The sequence below is a fragment of the Pyrgilauda ruficollis genome, unplaced genomic scaffold (assembly GCF_017590135.1).
Source record: "Pyrgilauda ruficollis isolate IOZ18807 unplaced genomic scaffold, ASM1759013v1 scaffold14, whole genome shotgun sequence".
Lineage (NCBI taxonomy): Eukaryota > Metazoa > Chordata > Aves > Passeriformes > Passeridae > Pyrgilauda > Pyrgilauda ruficollis.
In genome coordinates this window covers 7,118,570-7,139,063 of record NW_024512543.1, presented here as the reverse complement: position 1 = coordinate 7,139,063, position 20,494 = coordinate 7,118,570, and the positions used below count along the sequence as shown (strand labels likewise).

Below are 20,494 nucleotides of genomic sequence, written 5' to 3'. Positions count from 1 at the left end.
ACACCGACCATCTCACTGTTGCAGAAGTCAAAGGAGTTTGTATCACAAATTCTGTTGCCATCACAAACATTGTGAGCTTGCAGCAGATAAATATTTATTAGTCCAGTACTCAAGCATTTGTGTATCTCCTTCTGATGTTTTTTTTTTTTTTTTAAATACACTTTAAGAGTGTTTACTTGAATTAGGTGATGAATAGTTTTTAAGTTGCTTCTTTCGTTGCACTGCAGTTCGCAGAGCCTGGAGAATTAGGTGTTTGTTATTCAGGATGTTGTAGCTGCACAGGTTCAGCAGCTTGTTGAAATTCTCTTCGGTGTACGTAAGCAGGCCGGTGCCATAGGGAGCAGCACAGTTGGACACGTCCACTCTTCCCTGCTCCATCTCTGCGGGACTGCGCTCCACACCTGCAACCAGAACCAAGCACAGCAAAGGTACTGAGCTGGAAAACTGCTACCAGGCAGTGCAAAATACACAGTAACAGACAACAAAACCCACTAGCTCACTGCTTGGCTACAGTCCAGACCTGGCCAGCAGAAAAACTTTTCCATGCAAAATGTTTTCCTCTCTAAATCAAGGTTTTGCAACAGAATATTTAATTTTTTTAACATTTGGAATTTTATATGTTTAACATTTCAGTTGAGTTCTGAGATGACAGCTCTTTATCTACCAGCTGGTAGAAAATTACACCAGAGGGCTCCTGGACTGGGAATCTTCCCTCTCAGGTGGCTGAGATTTTAAGCACATGCAGCAGAACAAGTAAGATAATGAATGGCACAAGGTGTTTTTCAAATAAGCTGGTTCATAGATTCTTCTTCATTTTTTTAGGAAAGTTTCCTGGATCATAGAAAATGAGAAATAAAAAAAAAATTGGGGTTGATGCATGTAAAAGTATTTGTAAACTGAAACTGAATTTTCCAAGTAGGTTTTTTTTCTAGTGAAACAAACATTTCTTGTATTGCTGAACTAAAGGAAACAATCTGGCAACTTTTCAAAAATTATAGGTATCAAAGCAGCTTGTTACCCAGGCAAAGCCTTTGCTTCATTACATATTTTCAGCACTTTGTATTCTCAAATTCTTTTTATGCAAAAAAAATAATAGGAGAATTCTAGCTTTGTTAACCAAGTAAACATTGTATCTCTTCATGAGACTGTTAGGTGACAGCGTAAGCTACCAGTGGATGTAACTCATTAGCTGTGTCCTCTTCTGTCTTATCAAAGTTACATGACCGGTTTCAAGTGCCAGAGGGGGTTTCCCTCAAGGTATAGCTTCTCATGCTCTTATTTTTAAACCTCTTCATTCCAATGCCTGATTAGCTGGCCAATACTCTATGCATCACATCTGGACTGAGACTATACTAACTTAGCCAACTCAGAAGCTTGCCAGTGTCTTGTTTTGGAAGAGGAACAAGTTCAATGAATCAACTGGATGAGACAATCTCAGAAAACGATTACTGCTGTCAACTTACTCGGTGCCTTGTATTTTCGGAAGGTATCACACACCAAAGGAAAGTAGGCCAAGACTGGTGCCTCTAAGCGGTCCTCAAACACATAGCACTCCTTCAGGTGCTCCCGGTCTTCCTGGCTCAGCTCTGTGCTGGGGAATGGGATCCCATGCTCCAAACAGTACTCTGAGAATAGGTCCAGTGGCTGTCTCAACAGAGAGGAGAGATGCAACATAAAGAGAGCTTGAAGTAAGACCACCAAAGCCCATAATATTTTGGTGCAATAGACAATCTGAGATTGATTCATGCGTTTATAAATAATGCTAACTATGCACTGGAACAAACATACCATCTTAATTTTAATATAACTTACGTAACAGAACTATTTACTGACATTTACATGACTTTCAGGTCAATTTTTGTGATTTAGTGAGCACAGTAGAGGATTTGGATAGGGGAAACTTAGATTACATGTGGCTTCTCAGATCACAGGTTCTTAAATATTTGCATTCAATGCATCTGTTTATGTCTTCATGTCATCTTACAAATAAATTACATTAATTTCAATCATATTATTTGAAGAAACCCTCAAGGTTTCTTCAAATGCAAAAAAAAAAAACATCCTGACTAAAACTCATGCCGACACCAAGAGTCAAACATAAAAGCAAAACTTTTCATTCAAAAAAAAATCAAAATTATGTAGTGTGCATTAATTACATTGTAAAAGTTATTTAACTAATGAGGAACTTGTTACCAGGATGACAGATACATGGAATAGGACATCTTCTATATGTCAGTGTTCATTCATATGCCTATCCCAGCAAGACACTGAAAACAACTTTGATAAAGGCAGTGACATTATGGTCACAGTTGTGAATAGTACCATTGATATGATCACTTAATTTAATAAAAACCAGACCATTTTTTGGAAGTTAAAAAAAAAAAAAAAAAAAAGAGAGAGAGAGAGAAAGAGAAAGCTGTGGTGGTAATTCAGCTGCTGGAGTCATAGAGATAAAGAATCACTGCTTCAAAACATCACCAGAGTCTGTGATCCTCCACTGTAATTTAAGTGGATAATGACATCCACTTTTCTCTCTGGCCTCAGAATGGGTGGGCAGCTGGTGTTGATGAAGAAAGCTGTATCTATCAGCTTGAGGTAGTCACTCATTTCATTCAGCTGGTTGGGAGAAGAATCCAGCACTGTGTCTGAAAGGCCAAAACTTTCATTATTATTATTATTTACTGCAGGGTCAAGTATCTCTTTTTCCAAATTAGCATAAAAGAGGAAAAAGGAAATACAATTGATGTATATTCATCTTTGACACAAAGCCCACAGTTAAGTATTTGTCTTTGACACAATTTTAGTATTTATTTACTAAATAAATAGCTCAACTCTGAGATCAGCAAGATGGAGCAGTTCTGTGATTCAGCTTCCCAAAGTGATAAATTACTCTTCTTTCTCAATATGTGTCAATTTGTGGCTATTTAACCTCCTTTGAAGCTTCAAGTCACTCTTTGATGGCTTTTCCTAGGAAGATGCGAATTCAAGCAAACCTGCTGTGCTTCCTCCAAGACAGGAACAAGACCAGGAATAAATAATCTAGGGCTTGGCAAAACCCATTCCACAAAAATGTTAATCAAACAATATTAATCAAAATTTACCTCTATGATAAAACTTATCAAATATTTGTCATCAGCAAGTGTCAGCTGACAAAGCTGACAGCTCAAATCTCCTTCAAAGATATAACTAAAGCAATTTCCAATTACCTTTCCACCTGCAAAAGCTCTCATTCTCCAAATATTTGTTATGTAGCTGCAAGCCCTTGAGGAAATTGTGGTAGGTTGAAACCACTGGCCGCCCAGTCATCATTTCTCGAAGAGTTTTGGAAAGGTAACTTTTGGGAATGGATAAGCAGGTTGTCTGTTCATGAGGCTTCTTGGGCAGAGCATTATGGTTCTCTGCAGGAAGAACAAGAAGAGGATGTGTGTCTGCATTTGGTCAGGATGTTTCTCTGATAACAATAACAACCAAGCCACCAGCCCCATCTGTGACTGGGTGCACACGTGGACGTACAGAGTGTTCTGGGCAGTGGGTTTCAGTGCCACACCATCACCTTGTTCTTCCCTGTCTGGCCTCTCCCTCCCCAAAGGGCTTTGGGAACCCTCTCATGACTAACAAAGCTCCCCAGGGATGTTGCACAGTGAGCAGCACAATGGTTTTTCCTGTTTTACAGCACAACTGTTGGTCTCCAGCTTTTCCTTCATTCTCAAGAGCTTGCTGTCCCATAAGCCAGAAATAGGACACAAAAACAAACCCTTTACCAAATGTCAGGTTTCACATTTCAGAGAGGTGTGAAGAAAATGCACATGCAAGAGAAAAGTAATTTGAAGAACAAACCAATGTCATGCTCAGTGTCTCGAGTCCATCTGTGCCAGAAGTGTTCTGAATGACCCGAGAGGTAGAGAGCATCCATAAAACTCTGGGAAAATATATTGCTCCATGTGCCTTCAAAGTGAGAAAAAAAAAAAAAAAGAAGGCACCATACTTAATATTAGTTTGAATATTTAGAGCACAGCTATGGCAACACACCTGAATCTAATTATGAAATACTGTGAATTTTCCTATAAATATCAAATGCCATGCCATTCCACACAATGTCTGGCTTACGACCAGGCTGTTTTCGAAACTTGGCTGTCTATAAAAGTCAGGCTGTGAGTTTAAATGCTTCAGATGATCAGTTTGTGTGTGTGCATGCATGTGTTCTTTTTAGGTCATTCTGCAATACATTCAGCAAATTAATCACATTTGTCTCAAAAACTGGTTTCCTCTTTTGTCGCTTTTGGCTGGTTCATTTGAGTTTGAAATTGCATGACATACATTCTTTGGTGTACTAATACTGCAACTTCCCGACCACCTCTGAGTAGTCAGCTCTTAAGGTGATGTTTTCTTGAGACAGTAAATTACCTTCCAAGAAGCAGATGTGGGATTCTGGGATCTTCTTCATCCGGCGACCCATGAAGAACTCACTACCAAAATCCTCGGAACGAACAAAGGCCCCATATTTCAGGAGACCCACCTCGTAAGGTGTGAACTCCACCCACTCTGCAAATAAGGCACCAAACTGGATTTGTTGCAGCATGACCACATGTGAAAAACAGCTTAGAGAATCAGAAGCTGGAAGAACAAGGCCTATAGCTTCATGATGGTGGTGACAGTTCAAACCACCATGTTTTGAAACAAACAGGTGCCCTTCAACATACATGAATGCAAAATCTAAATTCATCTCCTCTGCCAAAATCCATTCAGCTTGGTATTCAGGTCTATTTCTGCACTAAGAAGCAAGACCTGGGGCTGAAAGTCCACTAATTGCTAAGGCTCTGCACACAGTGTGGCATTTTGAGCTCCTCTGAGTCAGCAATGACACCAGCTTCCATGCATTCTAGAGACTCTGACAATCACTGCCTTGAGAATAAAAAACTCTGACCCAACACCCTCCCCACAGGGGAACCTTGTCCGGGTGCACTGGGACTGCAGCTGTGCCTAGGAGCAGATGACCAGGTTCAGTTGCAGGACCTCCTGCTTCATTTGTGCTGGAAACGCTATGGGAACAGTGATCAGAGCAGTGCCCCTCCTCAGATCCTTCTCTGGCTGCTAGGAGCTGACACCTGCTCTCACCCCTCTCCACCTTCTCCTTTCTCCTCCCTGCCTGCCTTGCCCTCCTCCCCGCTCTTCAAGGCTCTCTTGGACTAGTGCGGCCTCAGCCGAAGCCCAGCAGCTGAAAGGGGCTCTGGGGGGAGGTGGGGATGAGAGAAAAGAGCAGCAGTAGTGGTTCTCAAGGCTGCCAGCAAAAAGCATCTCCATGCCCCCACTGAGCAGTGTCTACAGCACAGGTATCTCCCTTCCATAGTATTAGGATGCATGTTTTTCATCCAAATCAGAAACCAGATATGAAGACAGGGGAAAAGAAATTATTTGAAAGATTTATTGGCTTGGACTTACAGGAAAAAATTTTGTCATTCAATCAGCCTTAAAAGGAAACTCTTCAGAGTTATAAGAGGGTGCATGATAATCTATACCTTTAAAATCCAAAGTGCTAAAGTCATCCTTGACATTGAGGGATAGGTATATGGGGAGTGGATTCTGCCCCTGATTGACTGCTAGCTGTTGATCCGAGAGTTTGTGAGTGCTTTGCTGTTTATAAAGAGAAAAATTCATTGTAAAGAGATGAACATGATGCATGGACTTACTACAGTATCTAAGCATGAGCTATCAATGAAGTATCTGCTCAACCTCAGCAGGTTTTGCTCCGTGTGCTTTAGCTGTTTGGCCACACAAGTGTGTTCATGTGTTATCTGCCATGAGCTTTCACCAAGGCATTGTGCTTATGGGAGTTTTGGCAAGAGGGACAGGACAAAAATGCAAGAAACATGTCTGTACAGTCACTGGGATAGGACTTGCTTTAAGGAAAGGAAGATATTTAGTCAGGCTGGAACCATTCAATACAGCTTATGGGTGCACATTGCTATGCCTGAACTTGGCTCTGTGAGAGGCTTCTCTCCTCTCTGTGATACTACAATGATCACCTGACCCAAAACCCAAACTTAAAGATGGAAAATCAGTTTCCTAAAAATCTTGCATTTTTTCATGCTCAGACATCTCTTCTAGATGCTCACACTTTAGGGTTACTTTGTTACTTTTATTCTAAAAAGCCAAATAATAAGTCCTTCAGGTGTTTTCAGAGCCTTTTCTCTAACTGAACTCACAATCTTAGACATGGGAAGTTAGAAATCCTGTGAAACAAGAGGAAGAGAAAGAATATAAAATACCTGATGATGTAGCATACAATCAATGAAGAGTCCCCATAAATCTGTAAAGGACACCTTGTGCCCCTCTTGCTTTCTCTCACAAAGCTCATTTTCATAGTATTTCATATGATCCAAAGAGAAACAATGCAGCTTGCTCTTGGTCACATGTTCCCTGATATCACCAACTGGCCCTCTGAGATCCTTTTGTGACCAATTAGCATCTTCATATAACTTTGACATGGTCCTGGATAAAAGAAAGGTACTGTGGTTCATCACAGGGCACGTGACAATTCATTAGCCTGTAACACACAAGTGTTTTGAGGCTACACGAGGTTCTTGCCCTCCAACTTTTACTTGGAAGAGTGTCTCAAAGTAAGGTAGAATTTAGACTGTGTAATGATTTTTTTTCCCCTGCACAAATACATTTAAAACCACCCCAGCATGTTTGTATTTCAGAATCAAAAGGGTAATAAAGCAACACTGATAACTTAACTCAAGCTTTTGCTAGAATTACCCTTTGGTTGTCCAAGCCACCTCTTCTGTCTGAGGCCAGTTCCCTCAGATGGGTCAGACCCTGTGTGAAATGCTAAGCTGGAGTTTAGCAGCAACTATTGCCCTGGCAAGTGCGAGAGCCCTCCTTGGGTGTGCAGCAGCTGGGCATCTCAGGCTCCTGGCACACATAAGGGCAGGCTTCAGCTGCCAGGACCCAGGGCTCAAGCAGATTCCAGTCATCCCCTCTCATCCCCACCCCACTTGTTCTAATTCTGTCTCACATACTTTTAGAGCAGTCCTTCAGAGGTAAAATGTTTTAAATCCCCTCAACCCCTCCTAGTTTGTGCAAAGCAGTCACCATTGAGTGCATGAATGTCACTCTATTTCTCAGGGGTGCTCTTGAAAAGTCTGCTTTTTGGAAACATGTAAGAGTTGAGCCAGACAAATATAACAAAAGGACTTTTGAAGTGTTGCATGCAACAAGATCACAAGTTACCGGCAAACCATCCCAGCTTGTGCGCTTTTCTTTTGGTTTCTGTAAACGCTTCAGTGCAGTTACAGAAATACTGTAATTCTCATTAGATTTGTTTCTTGTAGGAGGACAGCACTGAGTGGTCCCATGAAACAAGCCCAAAAGGAAGCCAAGTGCCTACATCAAGCTGAGTAAATTCACCAGTAAGGCAAAATTGTTTGCCAGGTTATCACTTTGCTAACATAAATGTAAGTACAAGCCCAGCTCTCCTTACCAGGTTGTGGCAGATAAACCACTGATGTACGACACACAGTCCAAAACACCCAGCTCCTGCAGAGCCAGCAGGCTGCCAAACATTGCTGTCATGGAGCGCACTCCCCCTGCGGCAGTCACCACTGCCACCACGGGCACCTGCTCAACACACAGAGAGAGGCACAGAGTCACTCATCACCAGAGGAAATACAGGAATGCTGGCCATGCAGAAAAAAGTAACAGCAACACCTGGTTCAGGTAGGTTTTGATTAATTCACCCTCTTCAGGGCAGTGCCTAGGTGTGTGTTTGAGCTGTGTAGACTTTGGTGGAATTTAGTGTATGCTGAAAGCATTTTCCTGATCAGTGATGCTTTGGAAAGCCAGGAGCTGTAAGTAAATACAGTTCTCATGTGGGGAAACATATTTTTAGATTTTCTCAATGTACATGATTTTTCCTTAGCTCTTTCCCCCGAAACACCTTTTGAAGCTCTGAGTTGAGCTAAGGTCAGAAGAGCAGAACAAAACCTGCCTGCATAATTTTTTCTTCCTCTAAGTGTGTATACAACATTTGCTATTCTCCAGGCAGATAGTGCCCAGCTTTATAGCTGGGTGTTTATTTTAACACCCTCTTTCCAACTCAGATTACCTCTACCTTCCCTGCTATCAGTGCTATATGTAATTTGGTTTTACTTGCTTCAGGAATGCATCAATTCTGTTACCCTTTCCCCCTTTTCTGTATCCTAAAAACTGATACAACAGACTTTCAGTTTTAAGAATATATGATGCCATTACATTTAATCCTGTCTTCACTGTATTTTACCATCTACTTGTGGGTTTGGGGTTTTTTTACAAAATCCTTTTTATTCTCAGTTAATAATAACAAGTCCTATTCTACCTGTTACTTAAGTTCATGAGCACTTGGACTTGGTTGAAAAATGCTGTCCTGCACACATCATAAAGGGTTGGGTGTGCTGGGAGCTGAGCAGAGCAGTGCAGGAAGTACCCCACGGGCACATTGCCCCAGGCACCACAGCCCCATAACAGATCATTGTCTTCCAGTAACAGAGCAGCTACCTCTGAGTTCAGGGATCCCCAGGAGAGAAGCAAGCAAGAGGTAACACCAAAAAGCACACAAGACAGATGCTACAGTGCCAGTGTGCTATGGGAGAGTTGCAGCTTTCCCTGTGAACCTTGTGTGGCAGAGCAGAGGTGCCAAAGAGGAGAAATAGTCTCAGTTTAAGCAATGAAATTTCACCAGGCTTGGTTATACACACCAGCACGTCAGCAAATACAGCCCTTGGATGCCCCTGAGGGCAGGACAGAGGTTGGCAGAGAATAAAGGAGCTATAACTGGCCTCCTGACAGTTCCTCTTTCATCCTCTGTGCCAAAAATTTGGATATGGTCTTAGGTGCAAGTGACAATCTGGCCTATACTATTTCTATAGTGGAAGAGCTGTATGGGTAGTCCTGCAAGCACGTCACATCCACTTCTCTCAAAGTGGGCCACTACTACTTCAAGTTCCCAAGATGCTGTCCCACATACCTCATCCTCCTGCAGGTCTTCATCTAGATGAAGAACATTTTTCAGAGCAGCAGCAACCACCTTCTTCCTTTTACAGATGAAGTCCTGCTCCTCTGCACACAGACCAAAGCCCAGCCGCAAATCTAAATCCTTGCAACTGGAACACAGGAACAGCACAAGGGATCACCTGCAGCCATTTCAGCTGGAGACACCCAGCAAAACCAACAACAATAAACCAGTTAAAAGAAATTATACTTCCACAAACATGAAAGTCCCCCTACGTAAATGAAAGCAGGTATATGGATATCCCATGTTCTATATTTGTGCCTTCCTGTGGAGATTTTAGACCAGAATTATGTGCTGAACAATTTCACACAATCATAAGGAAGTCAAATAAATAAAATCAAGTTGTTTCACATTGTACTCTGGTATTTGGATACCTCTTCACATTCTCCTGCTGTGCATGTGTTTTCTGAAGCACAAAGGGAGCCTAAGTAGTTAGTTAAACTTAACACACTTTAGTTAAAAGAGCCCTAATACCAAGTTAGGCATATCTCCACAAAGAACTTGTGCTCTATTTGAGTCAGAAGATGTCTCTTAAATTTATCCCTTCTGTACATTATCATAAATATCATGTACATGATTCATTCTATAGCCTGTATCTTCACAGGGTTCCAGTTTCAGATTTTTTTCCAGAGGGAAAAAAAAAAAAAAAACCAACAAAAAACCTGCTCTGTCTCTTCTCTGAATATTATTCAATAAAACCCTCTGAGTTATCTTTCACCTGCAACTAAGGCTTGCAATGGAGCTAACTTATCAACAGGGGGTAATGTTGCCCTTCAGAAAATCTCAGCAAGCTAGTCCATAAATAAATTACTGTCCATGTGTTTCTTTGAAAAATTACCTGTAGAGGTCTTGTAAATGCATAAAGGTGTTAGACACATCAGAAATCTGGTACACATAAATATGCACATATTATAGATAAACATTGCAAGACAGAGGGATGTTTAGGTATCAAAATTACAAAGCATCAACATTAGGAAAAAACATTGTGATGGTTTATACCCCATAACTAGCTACCACCTATCCTATCCTAAGTTCTTACCAGCCAATTTAAAAGTTTTTAAAATTTTAAAGCATTTTATTAACCATTCCCCATATTTCAGTCTTTATTTCCCGTTTTGAAATTAGCGAACAATTACATCTACTTTAAGAGGTAGCATCCTTTCATCTAACAATGATATTCTGAAAGGAGAGGAGATGGCCTAAGTAATCATTCCAAAGCAATAAAAGATTTACCTATTTTCCTCATTCACAGACACCTCATAAGATTCCCCCTGAAAATCAATAAGGAAAGCACCATAAATTTTAAATAGAATTGAAATTTTGAAGAAGTAGGTTTTACAGTATTAGCAATTATTCACATAGATAGCCTAATGATAAATTTTTGGCCTCCTCCCAGGCATTCAGCACATAATCCTTTAAACTACTTTTAAAGCAGCCAGAAATTCTGAATATCCTATTTTCCCCCCCAAATCATAGGTATATTTCTAAGTGTATGCAGAGCTAAGCATACAAATAACTTGCTAATGCATTTTCAGTAACAGTATTATTACATTACCAGATATTACATATATACAGTTTACCTTACAGCTTCCAAATATTGTCAAAGAAAACTCACCCTCATCACTGTCACTTTCTTTCCCAAGTCCAGAGAATGGAGAGGCACAGCCAGGGGACTACTTACATCCATTTCCCTCCTACCTGAGCCAGGCTGATTTAAAGAGGGGAAAAAATGTCATAAGAACACTATTATTTCTAGACCCTAGACACAAAAATACCAGATAAGGGTTAACTCATGATTCTTCTCCCAAAATTTAGGTTAGGTGTTATCACCAACCATAAGCAAAGCATACCCAACAGAGAAAATGCTCCTTTGGCAGAGTCATGAGCAGTCTGGGTTGGCTGTGCTTGATGTAGTGGAACCTGGTGGTTTCACTGCTTCCCGGTCTGGAGCCAGGACCTATGGAAATATCCTGGGTTTCTTCATAGGATCCTTTCATGGTGAAGGTGAAATCTCTCCCTAAGAACAAGAAGCAAACCGCAGGGACATGTTAACTGTGCCTAGTCCTAAAATTGGCAAATAAAAGTGCCCCAAGTGACATTTCAGCCTTAGTGCTGCAGGCTTAACTAAAGTTAATTTGGACCACAATATTTTCCTTCCCCAGTGACCAGTGTGCAGCACCTGGCACTTGGAGCTCCCCTGGACTGCAGGGGCTCAGAACTGACCAGATCTCAAGTCTGCAATACTCAGAGAACTGATCCCAAAAGCTGATGGCAGAGTCAAGGTTGACATCCCTGACTCCTCAAGGCCCAGCCTTCATCCACTCAGAAATGCAAAGGCATCTGTTCTGAGTATTTCACCAACCTTGAGGGGAATTTTTAGCAGGCACTTTGTACATAATTCTTTGTGTGAAAATGTGTGTGAATTGATTTGAATACCCCATAGCAGGTATAGTATGAATGCTACCATCCTACATTCATAATTAAGTTATTTATTGTTCTGTTTATTGTAAATACCATTAAATTGCTTTGTAAATACTAAATCATGGGATGATTAAGTACTGCTGAATCCTTTAGACAAACAATCAAGTCTGAGGCTGTTTGGCAAGAGGGCCCACTCTGAAACTCACAGCTCAGTGTGAGGCTCTTCACTCCTGGCACCCCTTCCTTTTCCCTCTTTATCTTTTTGCATCCCTGGTCTCTAGATAAATAATTCTAGATTTATTCTAATCTGACTTTTCTTTGCATGTTTCATGCATGTAGTAATAGAGTGAACCTTGCCATCGAACTTTGTCACACTTTACAAATTTATATTAAACTTACACTTGCTGATACCTTTGCCAGTGATTAAGTGACCTAAACCATTTGTGACACCCTGCCAAGTGACGGAGAGCATGTGTTACACTTGTGGATGCCTCTAGCAGCATTCACATCCCCTGAGCTTTCACTGAAGTCTTTCTCCTCCTGAGAGTTTTGTCTCCCTTCTTTAACTTTCTGTTTTCACCAGAAAACAGATGTAAAGGTATTCCAGTTCCATCACAGTGCAATGCTGTTTCCAAGTCTCCCAGCCACCTCCACAGTTTCTCTTAAGCCACAGAGTCATGTCGTCTGAGGATTCTCACTATTAGCAAGTAGGTCATTCAGGAAATACCCAAGTAGCCCTGATGCAAAGAGACTAAATCAAACCAAATATTTATCTAGATTCAGCTGTGTTTCCCATAGCATAAAAAGCAGCAACAAACAAATCCTCACTTTTGTAAGAACTCTTCCATTTTGTTTCATTCACATGTACTTCCAAACAGGAAACTTCTCGAGACTGGAAGAGAGAAGCAATAAAACCACCGGTCACAGAAACAGTTCAGGATTCTCATGAGGTTCTAGGGGTCCTGTAGAAACACAGTGCTTGGCCATGATGGTCTGTGGATGTGAAGAATTTGTAGAAATTGAGTACCTTGTATAAATCTTGCAAGCAGTACTGTGGTTAAGGACGCCAAAATAACTGGGGATCTGTCATTACACTTAAATACCATTCAGTCCCCAACAGCTAACACCTGAAATTTTTCTCCCCATCTTCCAACCACATCCTTCAGTTCTGCCCCACCATAAGATAAGCATTAAAAAAAAAAAAAAAAATTACCACCAATACACCATTAGTAATGATCTTCTCAGATACACCTGGTCTGAAAAGCAAAACCAAAAATGTTTATTTAAAAGTGTGCATTTAAGCAATAAACTTTCAAAAGCACATTGTTCTCTGAGTTCAGTTTTTCTAGCTGGCAAGTACCATCAGCCATTGTATCCTTCCCCTCTACCCTGCAGCTTCTGCCAGATCACATCCCATACCTTCCCAAGGATGCTCCTTCCTTCTTATCTCTGCTGATGAGGCTGAATCACAAAATAAACATCCATTCTCAGCTATAAATAGCAAGTGAGACTGTCACTCAAATTTAGGACAGAAAAGCAACAGTGCTGAGATCAGGTGTCTGAACACAGGTACATGGAGCCACTTCCCCAGTGCTGCATTGCCACTCTCTCTAAAATGCATTTTATGATGACAAATTCTCAAACATTTAGGTTTTACTTACATGTTCTCCGGTAGAAATTTACTTACATGTTCTCCAGTAGAAATTCCACCTCTAGTTCTTCCTGATTCTGAAAATAGGACTTGTTTTTAAATTTATGAATGAAGAAATATTTTCCTCTGATACAACTCAGACAATTTATTTATAACTCTCTCTCTATTCCCACACCCTCTACATCATAATATGAATGGATACAGATTTCTGTGGCCACATTTGGATTTCACCTCTCCACTGCTCTACTCTTTACAAACCATCAAGAGAAAGAAAAGATTAAGTACTATAGAATAGGGAGCAAGGGTCCTATTGTTAATTCATTTGTAGGATAAGACATGGGTAAACCAATGCTAAGGAAAGGAAGAATAGCAGGTGAATGATGTAGAAAAACATAATTAAGAATGAATGGACTTAGTGCAATTAATAGACAGGGAGTATGCCTTGGTTAAAACAAATGAATTTGCAGAGTAAAGTCATTAAACATTAAAAAGGCTGGGAGAAGGGACCAATGAAAATAAAAACTGCCTGGGGGAAGGGAAGAAGAGAGAAGACTGAAGCTGTGAAGAGGGATCAGAGAAAGAGCTGAGAGGAGACAAATCAATAGGAAAAGAGACAGGAAAAGTACAAGAATGAAGCAGCAATAGAGGAGCCCACCAACAGTATAAAAAAGACTGAATAACTGTATTGCTTCAGCCACTTGCTATGGGATACAGCCAATTCAGGAAATACCAGACCAAAAAAAAGTATATCAGAGATCTTCTGGATCACCCACAGGGAGGAAAACACCAGTCAACAGTGATATAAATCTCTTTGTGGCAAGTGATAGTAGCACTTTTTAATTCATATTCAGAACAGCTAACATTTACTGACAAATGTCCCTTCTGTCCAGCTGCACATCATATTTTAATGCTGTGAATTGACTGTGATAAACATGCCAATCCTGACAATGCAGCTGCCATGGGAAAATCATCTTTACAGTAAAAGCACAGAGCCATTTTGTATTTACTAGTTCACATGTAAATGAGACATCTCTGGTGGCTTCTCTGATAGCTGCATCTGTGGCATGTAATGCAGAAGCAGGTAGCTGTGCTTGCTAATTTCTCCCAGATTGTCTATACTGTGAGAATTACAGTGGTTGCAATGTTGTAATAGAAGGCTGGGGCACAGATTTGAGAAAGCAGTCACCTTACACAGATGCAAGACAGACTGTATCAAATATTTAATTGTGCCCAGACTGTACTATCCAAACTAACTGATGGTCTGTCAAAGAACAGCAGAAACAAGGTTCAGAAGAACCCAGCTCATAACATCTGCCTAATTGTGCTTGCCTTATGATCCCATCCTTCCTATGCTGTTTTACACTCACAAAAGTTATATTTCTGTGAAGTCCCACTCACATATTCGTGGGTGAAAAATCCAGAGCATAGCCATGGAAATACTTGTTAGGCCACAGAGAGCAAGAGGCACAACAAAGCAACCCTGCTGCTCTGGCATTACCCATCTGACCTCTTCAGCCCTCCTTCCGAGATACCTTGGTAGATTAAAGAAATTGTTATGGGCAGAGGTGGCACTAGAGCCTGTTATTAAGATTGCCCAGCCTGTTGCATTACTAAGACACTTTCAAAAAATTAAATAACCCAAAGTCTTCTAAAAATTCATATACAGACCATAATGTGATGCCTCAGGGGTGCCTGATTCATCACAAACTGAAGAAGGGCAGCTTGACCAGGATGTTCCTGAGACAGCTCACCTGGTCTGACCCCCACCACTTCCACCTTGCTAATGGGCTAAGACAGCTCTGCACATGGGCATCAGTTAGCTAATGGGCTGGCTCAGCTTGGCCTCAGAGCAAATTCAGGGCTTGAATCACACCTGGCATTATCGCAGTCATGTGAGGGCTTTTCTGAGGAAGGCTGTAGCCAGCTGGAACAGGTTTAGTAAGCACTCCTCAGTAAGGATTGGTCTTCTGAAAGAGTAGTTAATAAACCTCTACAAAGCAATAGTAATATAAAAAACAGGCAAGAGTGTTCTCCAAAGAGCCTGACTGACACAGTGATTTAGAAATAAATGGAGCACACCATTCCTGGGAACCATAAACTGAAGCCCTTGGTGAAGTGTGAAAAAGCCCTGAAGTTGTTACTACACCCTCCAGAGAAGGTGCTACATTGAGCAGAGGGTGTTTATATTCTGAGTACACATTCTGCTCTCTTTGAAGTTGAGTGTCGTTTCTCCACCTCTCTTCTCTGCAACTTCATCCACTCAGTGTTTCATAAGATACTCTATATCTCTATTTTTGTTGTTTATACAACTAAACACAGTATTTTTGAGACACATGCAGCAAATAAAACTCTTACATCATACACTCACTAAGAAGAAAAAATAAAATACTGATGATATTCTCATTCATGAAGGCCTGCCTCTTCTGTGCTGGCTCAGCCCCTCTAAAATAAATTTGTAGCGAAGAAGCATAAGCAGACTTGTTGAGATTTTTTTCTTAAAGTTCTTGAGTAGAGGAGGAAAAAAAACCAAAGATATTATCACAATAATTAAATGCTTCATTTAGAGAGCACATTATCTGAAAGAAATGTCCAAAATCCTCAGTGAAGCTGAGAGGAGACAGCCCTATTGAGCTACTGGCCAAAGGGTAAGAGCAACTGCCTGGAAATGGGGACAGGTTTGTTCCTAACCCTGCTCTGTCCATCTCCTACAACAGAAATGAGACCTCCTAACCATCAGCTTCTTTATTTTTGATTCTTTTTCTCACTGATTTTTAAAAATATATAGTTTTGAAATTAAAAAAAAAAAAAAAAGGAATATGGAAAAGTATTTTGCATCTTATTCTAGTCACAACAGGGGGTGTTCGTAACCCCTCTCCTAAAACCCAAGCATTCAGCTTTTTTTACTAACATCCTTTTTAACAAAGTCTTTGTGTGTGAGAACCAATTTAATATTCAATAGAGGTAGCAACTTGAGACAAAATTCTAATCAAGAGTATTATTTTCTCTAGCCCCTCACCTCTGGATTCAACTCAAAACTCAGGCGAACTTTTTCTCCAGGCTGGATTTTAGCCACATCAAAGCGGACAGTCATAAGATGGTCATCTGGTGTAAAAGTGTCCTCATCACAAACTGCCAGCTCCAGGATGTTCTGAGGAAAGAGGCAGAGAAGGATGTAAATCACATATTCTGGGTCTACTAAGCCCAAAAGGAAGGTCCAGCAAGAGGCAGCATTCAGCCCTCATGTCTATGTGGACAGGCTCCTGGGACAGCACACAGCTCAGCTCACAGACCATGAGGCTCAGACAGCAGAGTCAGGGACTAACCCTAGAAGAAGGAAACCATCAGATCTGGCAACCAAAAAGAGCTCCAAAACAAGGGGAAACATAAATGACATATATGATGGTAACATGCACCAGATAGAGCAGATGTTACACACACTATTCCTCTAATAATTTGTGGATTCAAAATCACTGCCTTGAGAAATCTTGGTATTTTGTCAGAAAGTAATAATAAAGGGGAAATTGTTGGCCCTTTAAAATGAAAGTTACCAAGCTCTGAACAGGTCCCCTGGCAGTTCCTCAGGGCTCAGGTTACCATGAGAAGATGCAGCACTAATAAACTATGAGAAACTGATCCAGTTTGGACTTTGTATCACTTTCTGACTGCACACCTATTTCTGCTAACTCTATGAACATTTTAACAGTTTTTTACAACTGTTCTGGGACACAAAGACGCATTCAGCATTATTCCAGATACTCCACAACCTTCTGAGCTTAAACTACTTCTTTCAATCAGGTTAACTGAGTTCTAGATCCACGTGAGTCTCAAGCCTTTCAAAAGAGTCTGCCCACAGGAGGTGAAGCTGCCCCCTTTAGAAAGCACCCGCTCATTGCCACAGGTCCCACCTTTACTTCACTCTGTATCACGAAGTGGAAAGTTTCATTCCAGACAGGATTTCTGCAGTTGTGTACAGTTCTTGTCTGGGCTTCCTGACATGAAGCTGTTGGCAGCCACAACTTGACATAGCAATCAGTTCGACTCCCTGTGTTAACAACAAGTTGCACAATTAGTACAGCAGTACTCTGTTATTATTTGATTAGCCCAGCCAGGGAAAGAAAAGATTAACCTCTGAGGAGTCCTAGATATTTCATTAGACCCAAAGAAAATATTCGGGGTTTAGAGTTATTTAACTTTTCTATTTCGTTTTATATCAGTTCCAAAAAAGTACATTTTAAACCACTAATTCTATATGATAACAAGAGCCAAAGTATTTTATTTCAACAGTGCTGAACTAAGTACTCTGGCTCTTGTGATTAACTCCCGTTTTCAAATACTTGCCATTTTCAAAAAAAACCTCATGTACAAATGGCACTTTTTAAAATTAAATGGAAATTTTAGTTTGGGAGATTTTCATCTATTTGTAGTGCAAAAGTCATTTAACACTGACAGCACAGTGAAGCCACAAACACAGCAACATCCAAAGCAACTGGTCTGATTTTTCCTGTCTTTCACAAAGATGTTCTTTCCCAAAGGGAATTGGGCAACCTGGAAAAAGGGGCACTGAAGAATTAGAAGAAAGGGAAATACCACAGAGCAGCTGATAAAGGGAAGAACAACTTCAACACAATTTCTAGTCTATTTTCTAAATTATTTTGAATTTAAATGAAAATGAAAAGAAATACAACTTCTTCACCCAAACCCCCCTGAAATATTACTGTAATCCAAGAAACAGGTGTGCAAGAGCATTAAAATCAGGTGACAGTAGTTTTCTTGCTAAGCTATGAAAGTGCCATCAGTGATACTTACACAGATCTGCTTTGCGGAGATTTTTCATGCCAATAATTTTTACAGAAAGCCAGCACAACTGAGGCACTTCTGGCTGCAAAACAATGAGAAAGAGACCTTAATTATGAGCAATTAAATCAGATATAAATAACATCACTTATGCTTTAACACCAGAAAGGCCAATCTATCATTATAATGCAGTGAATTTGATTTTAACCATTTGAGACATTTTCTGAGAAGAAATATTTTCTTGTGATTTGACATTAAGATAGCCTGTCATTCATAGCCAGGGTCTACATTAATCAAAATGAAACCTCATTAATACAACAAGCAGAATTGATACATGAATAGAAACCAGGGGGCTTTTAAAGAACCAAAATTGAAGAAAGCAGGAATCCCCAAAGCTCTAAGCAATGTAAGAAAATGGAAAGCTGAGAACACAAAGTAAAATAGGCAGTATGTTAGAGTATGTAATTAAACACAAATAAGCAACAAAAAGCTATAATTGTATGTAGTAAATGCACATACACACCAAAAAAAAAAGGCACAGAAGAACAATCAGACAATTCAGAATGTCTTGGCCTAATCAGGACAAACCTAGGCTGACCTGATCGATCTACCAAGGAGAAGCCCTGAGGCAAAGCAATATTGACAACTTGTAGTGTAGGTAGGGTTCCATAGGGAAGAAGGCTCTTGAAGAATCCACAACTCTCTCCATTTTTTCCTGTTCTCCCTCCACTCCCTATCACAGCTACACACAACCCTACACTCAGTTACTGGAAAAACAAGACAGTGTTGAAGAATGTCAAGAGTAAAATACTACATGCAGAAGAAATAGCTCCATTAATTAAATTAAAAGCAGCACTTAAATCTCCAAAGAATCATGATTTCTAAGATACTGTCTGCTTAGGACCTCCTTGTGTACCTCTTATTTTGATACACCCTGCCCTGACAGAAGCAGACTAAACATCTAGATAGCAATAAGCCACCAAGTCAATTGTTATTTACAGCCTACTGGAACAATTCTCAACTCAACACTTTTCTCTCAGAAAGTGTCATTTGAACAAAACCAGAACGTCTGAAAGAAGCCCATCAACCTCAGTATAATTTTTGGCAGCAGTGCTTCTGGGGATGAAGGAGGAAAGAAATACATGATCCACATTGTTGAAAGCTCAACATTTCATCCAAATACAGAGGATTAATTTTTCATCCTCACCTTTAGTACAATCCATATCCATTAGTTTGGAGAAAACTTATTCATGAGATGGCTTAAATACTAAGCAACTATACTGACACAAAACTAGTTATTATTCCATAGTGCTAGCAGTTAGTGAATTGGCTCTCTCCCAGATCTAAGAAAGAGTCAGCTTCATTCTTTTGTACTAAATACAGCTAAGGAACAGACTGAGAAAACTCAGGGGCAGAAAAACATATCATACTATTTTCATTTTTCAAGTTATTAAATATATTTTCAACTAACCATTAGTCATAGAACAGAATAATTTGTAACGTCTCTAGTATGGACTATATTCAGTACTTTCCAAAACGAATTCATCTTCATAAAAATCAGCATTCACAAAAGTATCAGACATGGGAGTAAACCATTTTATTTGCTCATCTGCCTCATAAAGTAAAGGAAGAACAATTTAAGGACTAAGCCTTGGGTGTTATGAGGTATGACTACCATCATATAATCATACCACAGCAAACCAAGACTAAAATCCAGCTCTCCCAGTTCCTTGCCTAGCATTTAAACCACAGCTTCATCATCTTCCAACTCTTAAGTCACAGTGAATGCTTTGCACTCTAGACAGCACAGTCACAAAGAAGCAAATATTCCCTTAACTATCTGTTAATAAAAGTCACCTCACAAAAACAGTTAAGCTTGGGGAGAGACTGGAAAGGCTGGCAGAAGAACTGCAGGTCTCACAGCCATCCTTTATGCCCTGCAGCTCTCTCCTTGCAATCCAGAAGCTCCTTCCATACAGTACCTCATTTTCAGCACTGCATGGCCTTTCATGATTCCTCCTGCTGATTCCAATCTTCCTGTGCGGATTTGCGCGGATGAACCGATCCTGGAGACAAAGAGCCAAAAGAGGGGCCAGTGAAACCCAGCAGTCAGTAATTTTCAGTTTCTGCTCAGATTCACTGTGGAAGGAGACTCTCACATTTCTCCCCTTCGTGATGGGATATATCCATCTCACCAGGACCATCTACCTGCTGCTTTTATCTGCCTACTGTAAACGCATTTGACCTTTAAGGATCAAAATTCCCCAAGCATTTGCTTTTGATCAATCTCAACCAAGACCACCAAAAGGATTCTTCTGCCCCACCAGTAATTTTCTCTTACCAAAGGTGAATAGGCTGATCCCATCAGTATTTTTGTTTCATAAAAGGCACTGCTGTAATGCTCCAGTCTGTGTGTCTCCCAGCTGGTAGGTGCTCCTGGACCACAGCTGTGGCCAAGAAGAAGAGTTGCATAGATTGACTCACGGCTCCTCCTCCCACTGATTTCAAAAGCACAAATGATGCACTTGTTCTGTGCCACACGAAGACTTACATTTTCTCTTTTTTTAACATCACAGCAA

The 20,494-nt window shown here is 40.4% G+C and overlaps 1 protein-coding gene across 1 annotated transcript; it reads right to left on the bottom strand.

Annotated features, from left to right (window-relative positions):
• Window positions 1-162: 162 nt before the first annotated feature.
• LOC121349471 (cytosolic phospholipase A2 epsilon-like) lies at window positions 163-20,280 on the bottom strand. The gene is made up of 21 exons (XM_041459954.1): window positions 20,257-20,280; window positions 19,898-19,981; window positions 17,928-18,000; window positions 17,027-17,163; window positions 16,138-16,269; window positions 13,158-13,198; window positions 12,684-12,726; window positions 12,299-12,362; window positions 10,900-11,066; window positions 10,665-10,757; window positions 10,283-10,320; window positions 9,005-9,140; window positions 7,484-7,623; window positions 6,267-6,489; window positions 5,517-5,631; window positions 4,405-4,542; window positions 3,838-3,945; window positions 3,207-3,398; window positions 2,479-2,645; window positions 1,464-1,644; window positions 163-401 (listed from the first exon to the last, which is right to left on the bottom strand). Exons 1-21 carry the CDS (start codon window positions 20,278-20,280, stop codon window positions 163-165), a joined length of 2,535 nt encoding a protein of 844 aa, XP_041315888.1.
• Between the last annotated feature and the right edge of the window lie 214 nt (window positions 20,281-20,494).

Excerpts from the sequence above, each read along its gene's own strand:
- LOC121349471 (XM_041459954.1), bottom strand. The coding sequence starts at position 20,280 with ATGGGATCAGCCTATTCACCTTTG. Across the intron at positions 10,321-10,664 it reads AGAAAGTGACAGTGATGAGG|GGGGAATCTTATGAGGTGTC; the intron begins GTGAGTTTTCTT and ends ATTGATTTTCAG. Across the intron at positions 7,624-9,004 it reads AAGACCTGCAGGAGGATGAG|CAGGTGCCCGTGGTGGCAGT; the intron begins GTATGTGGGACA and ends CTGTGTGTTGAG.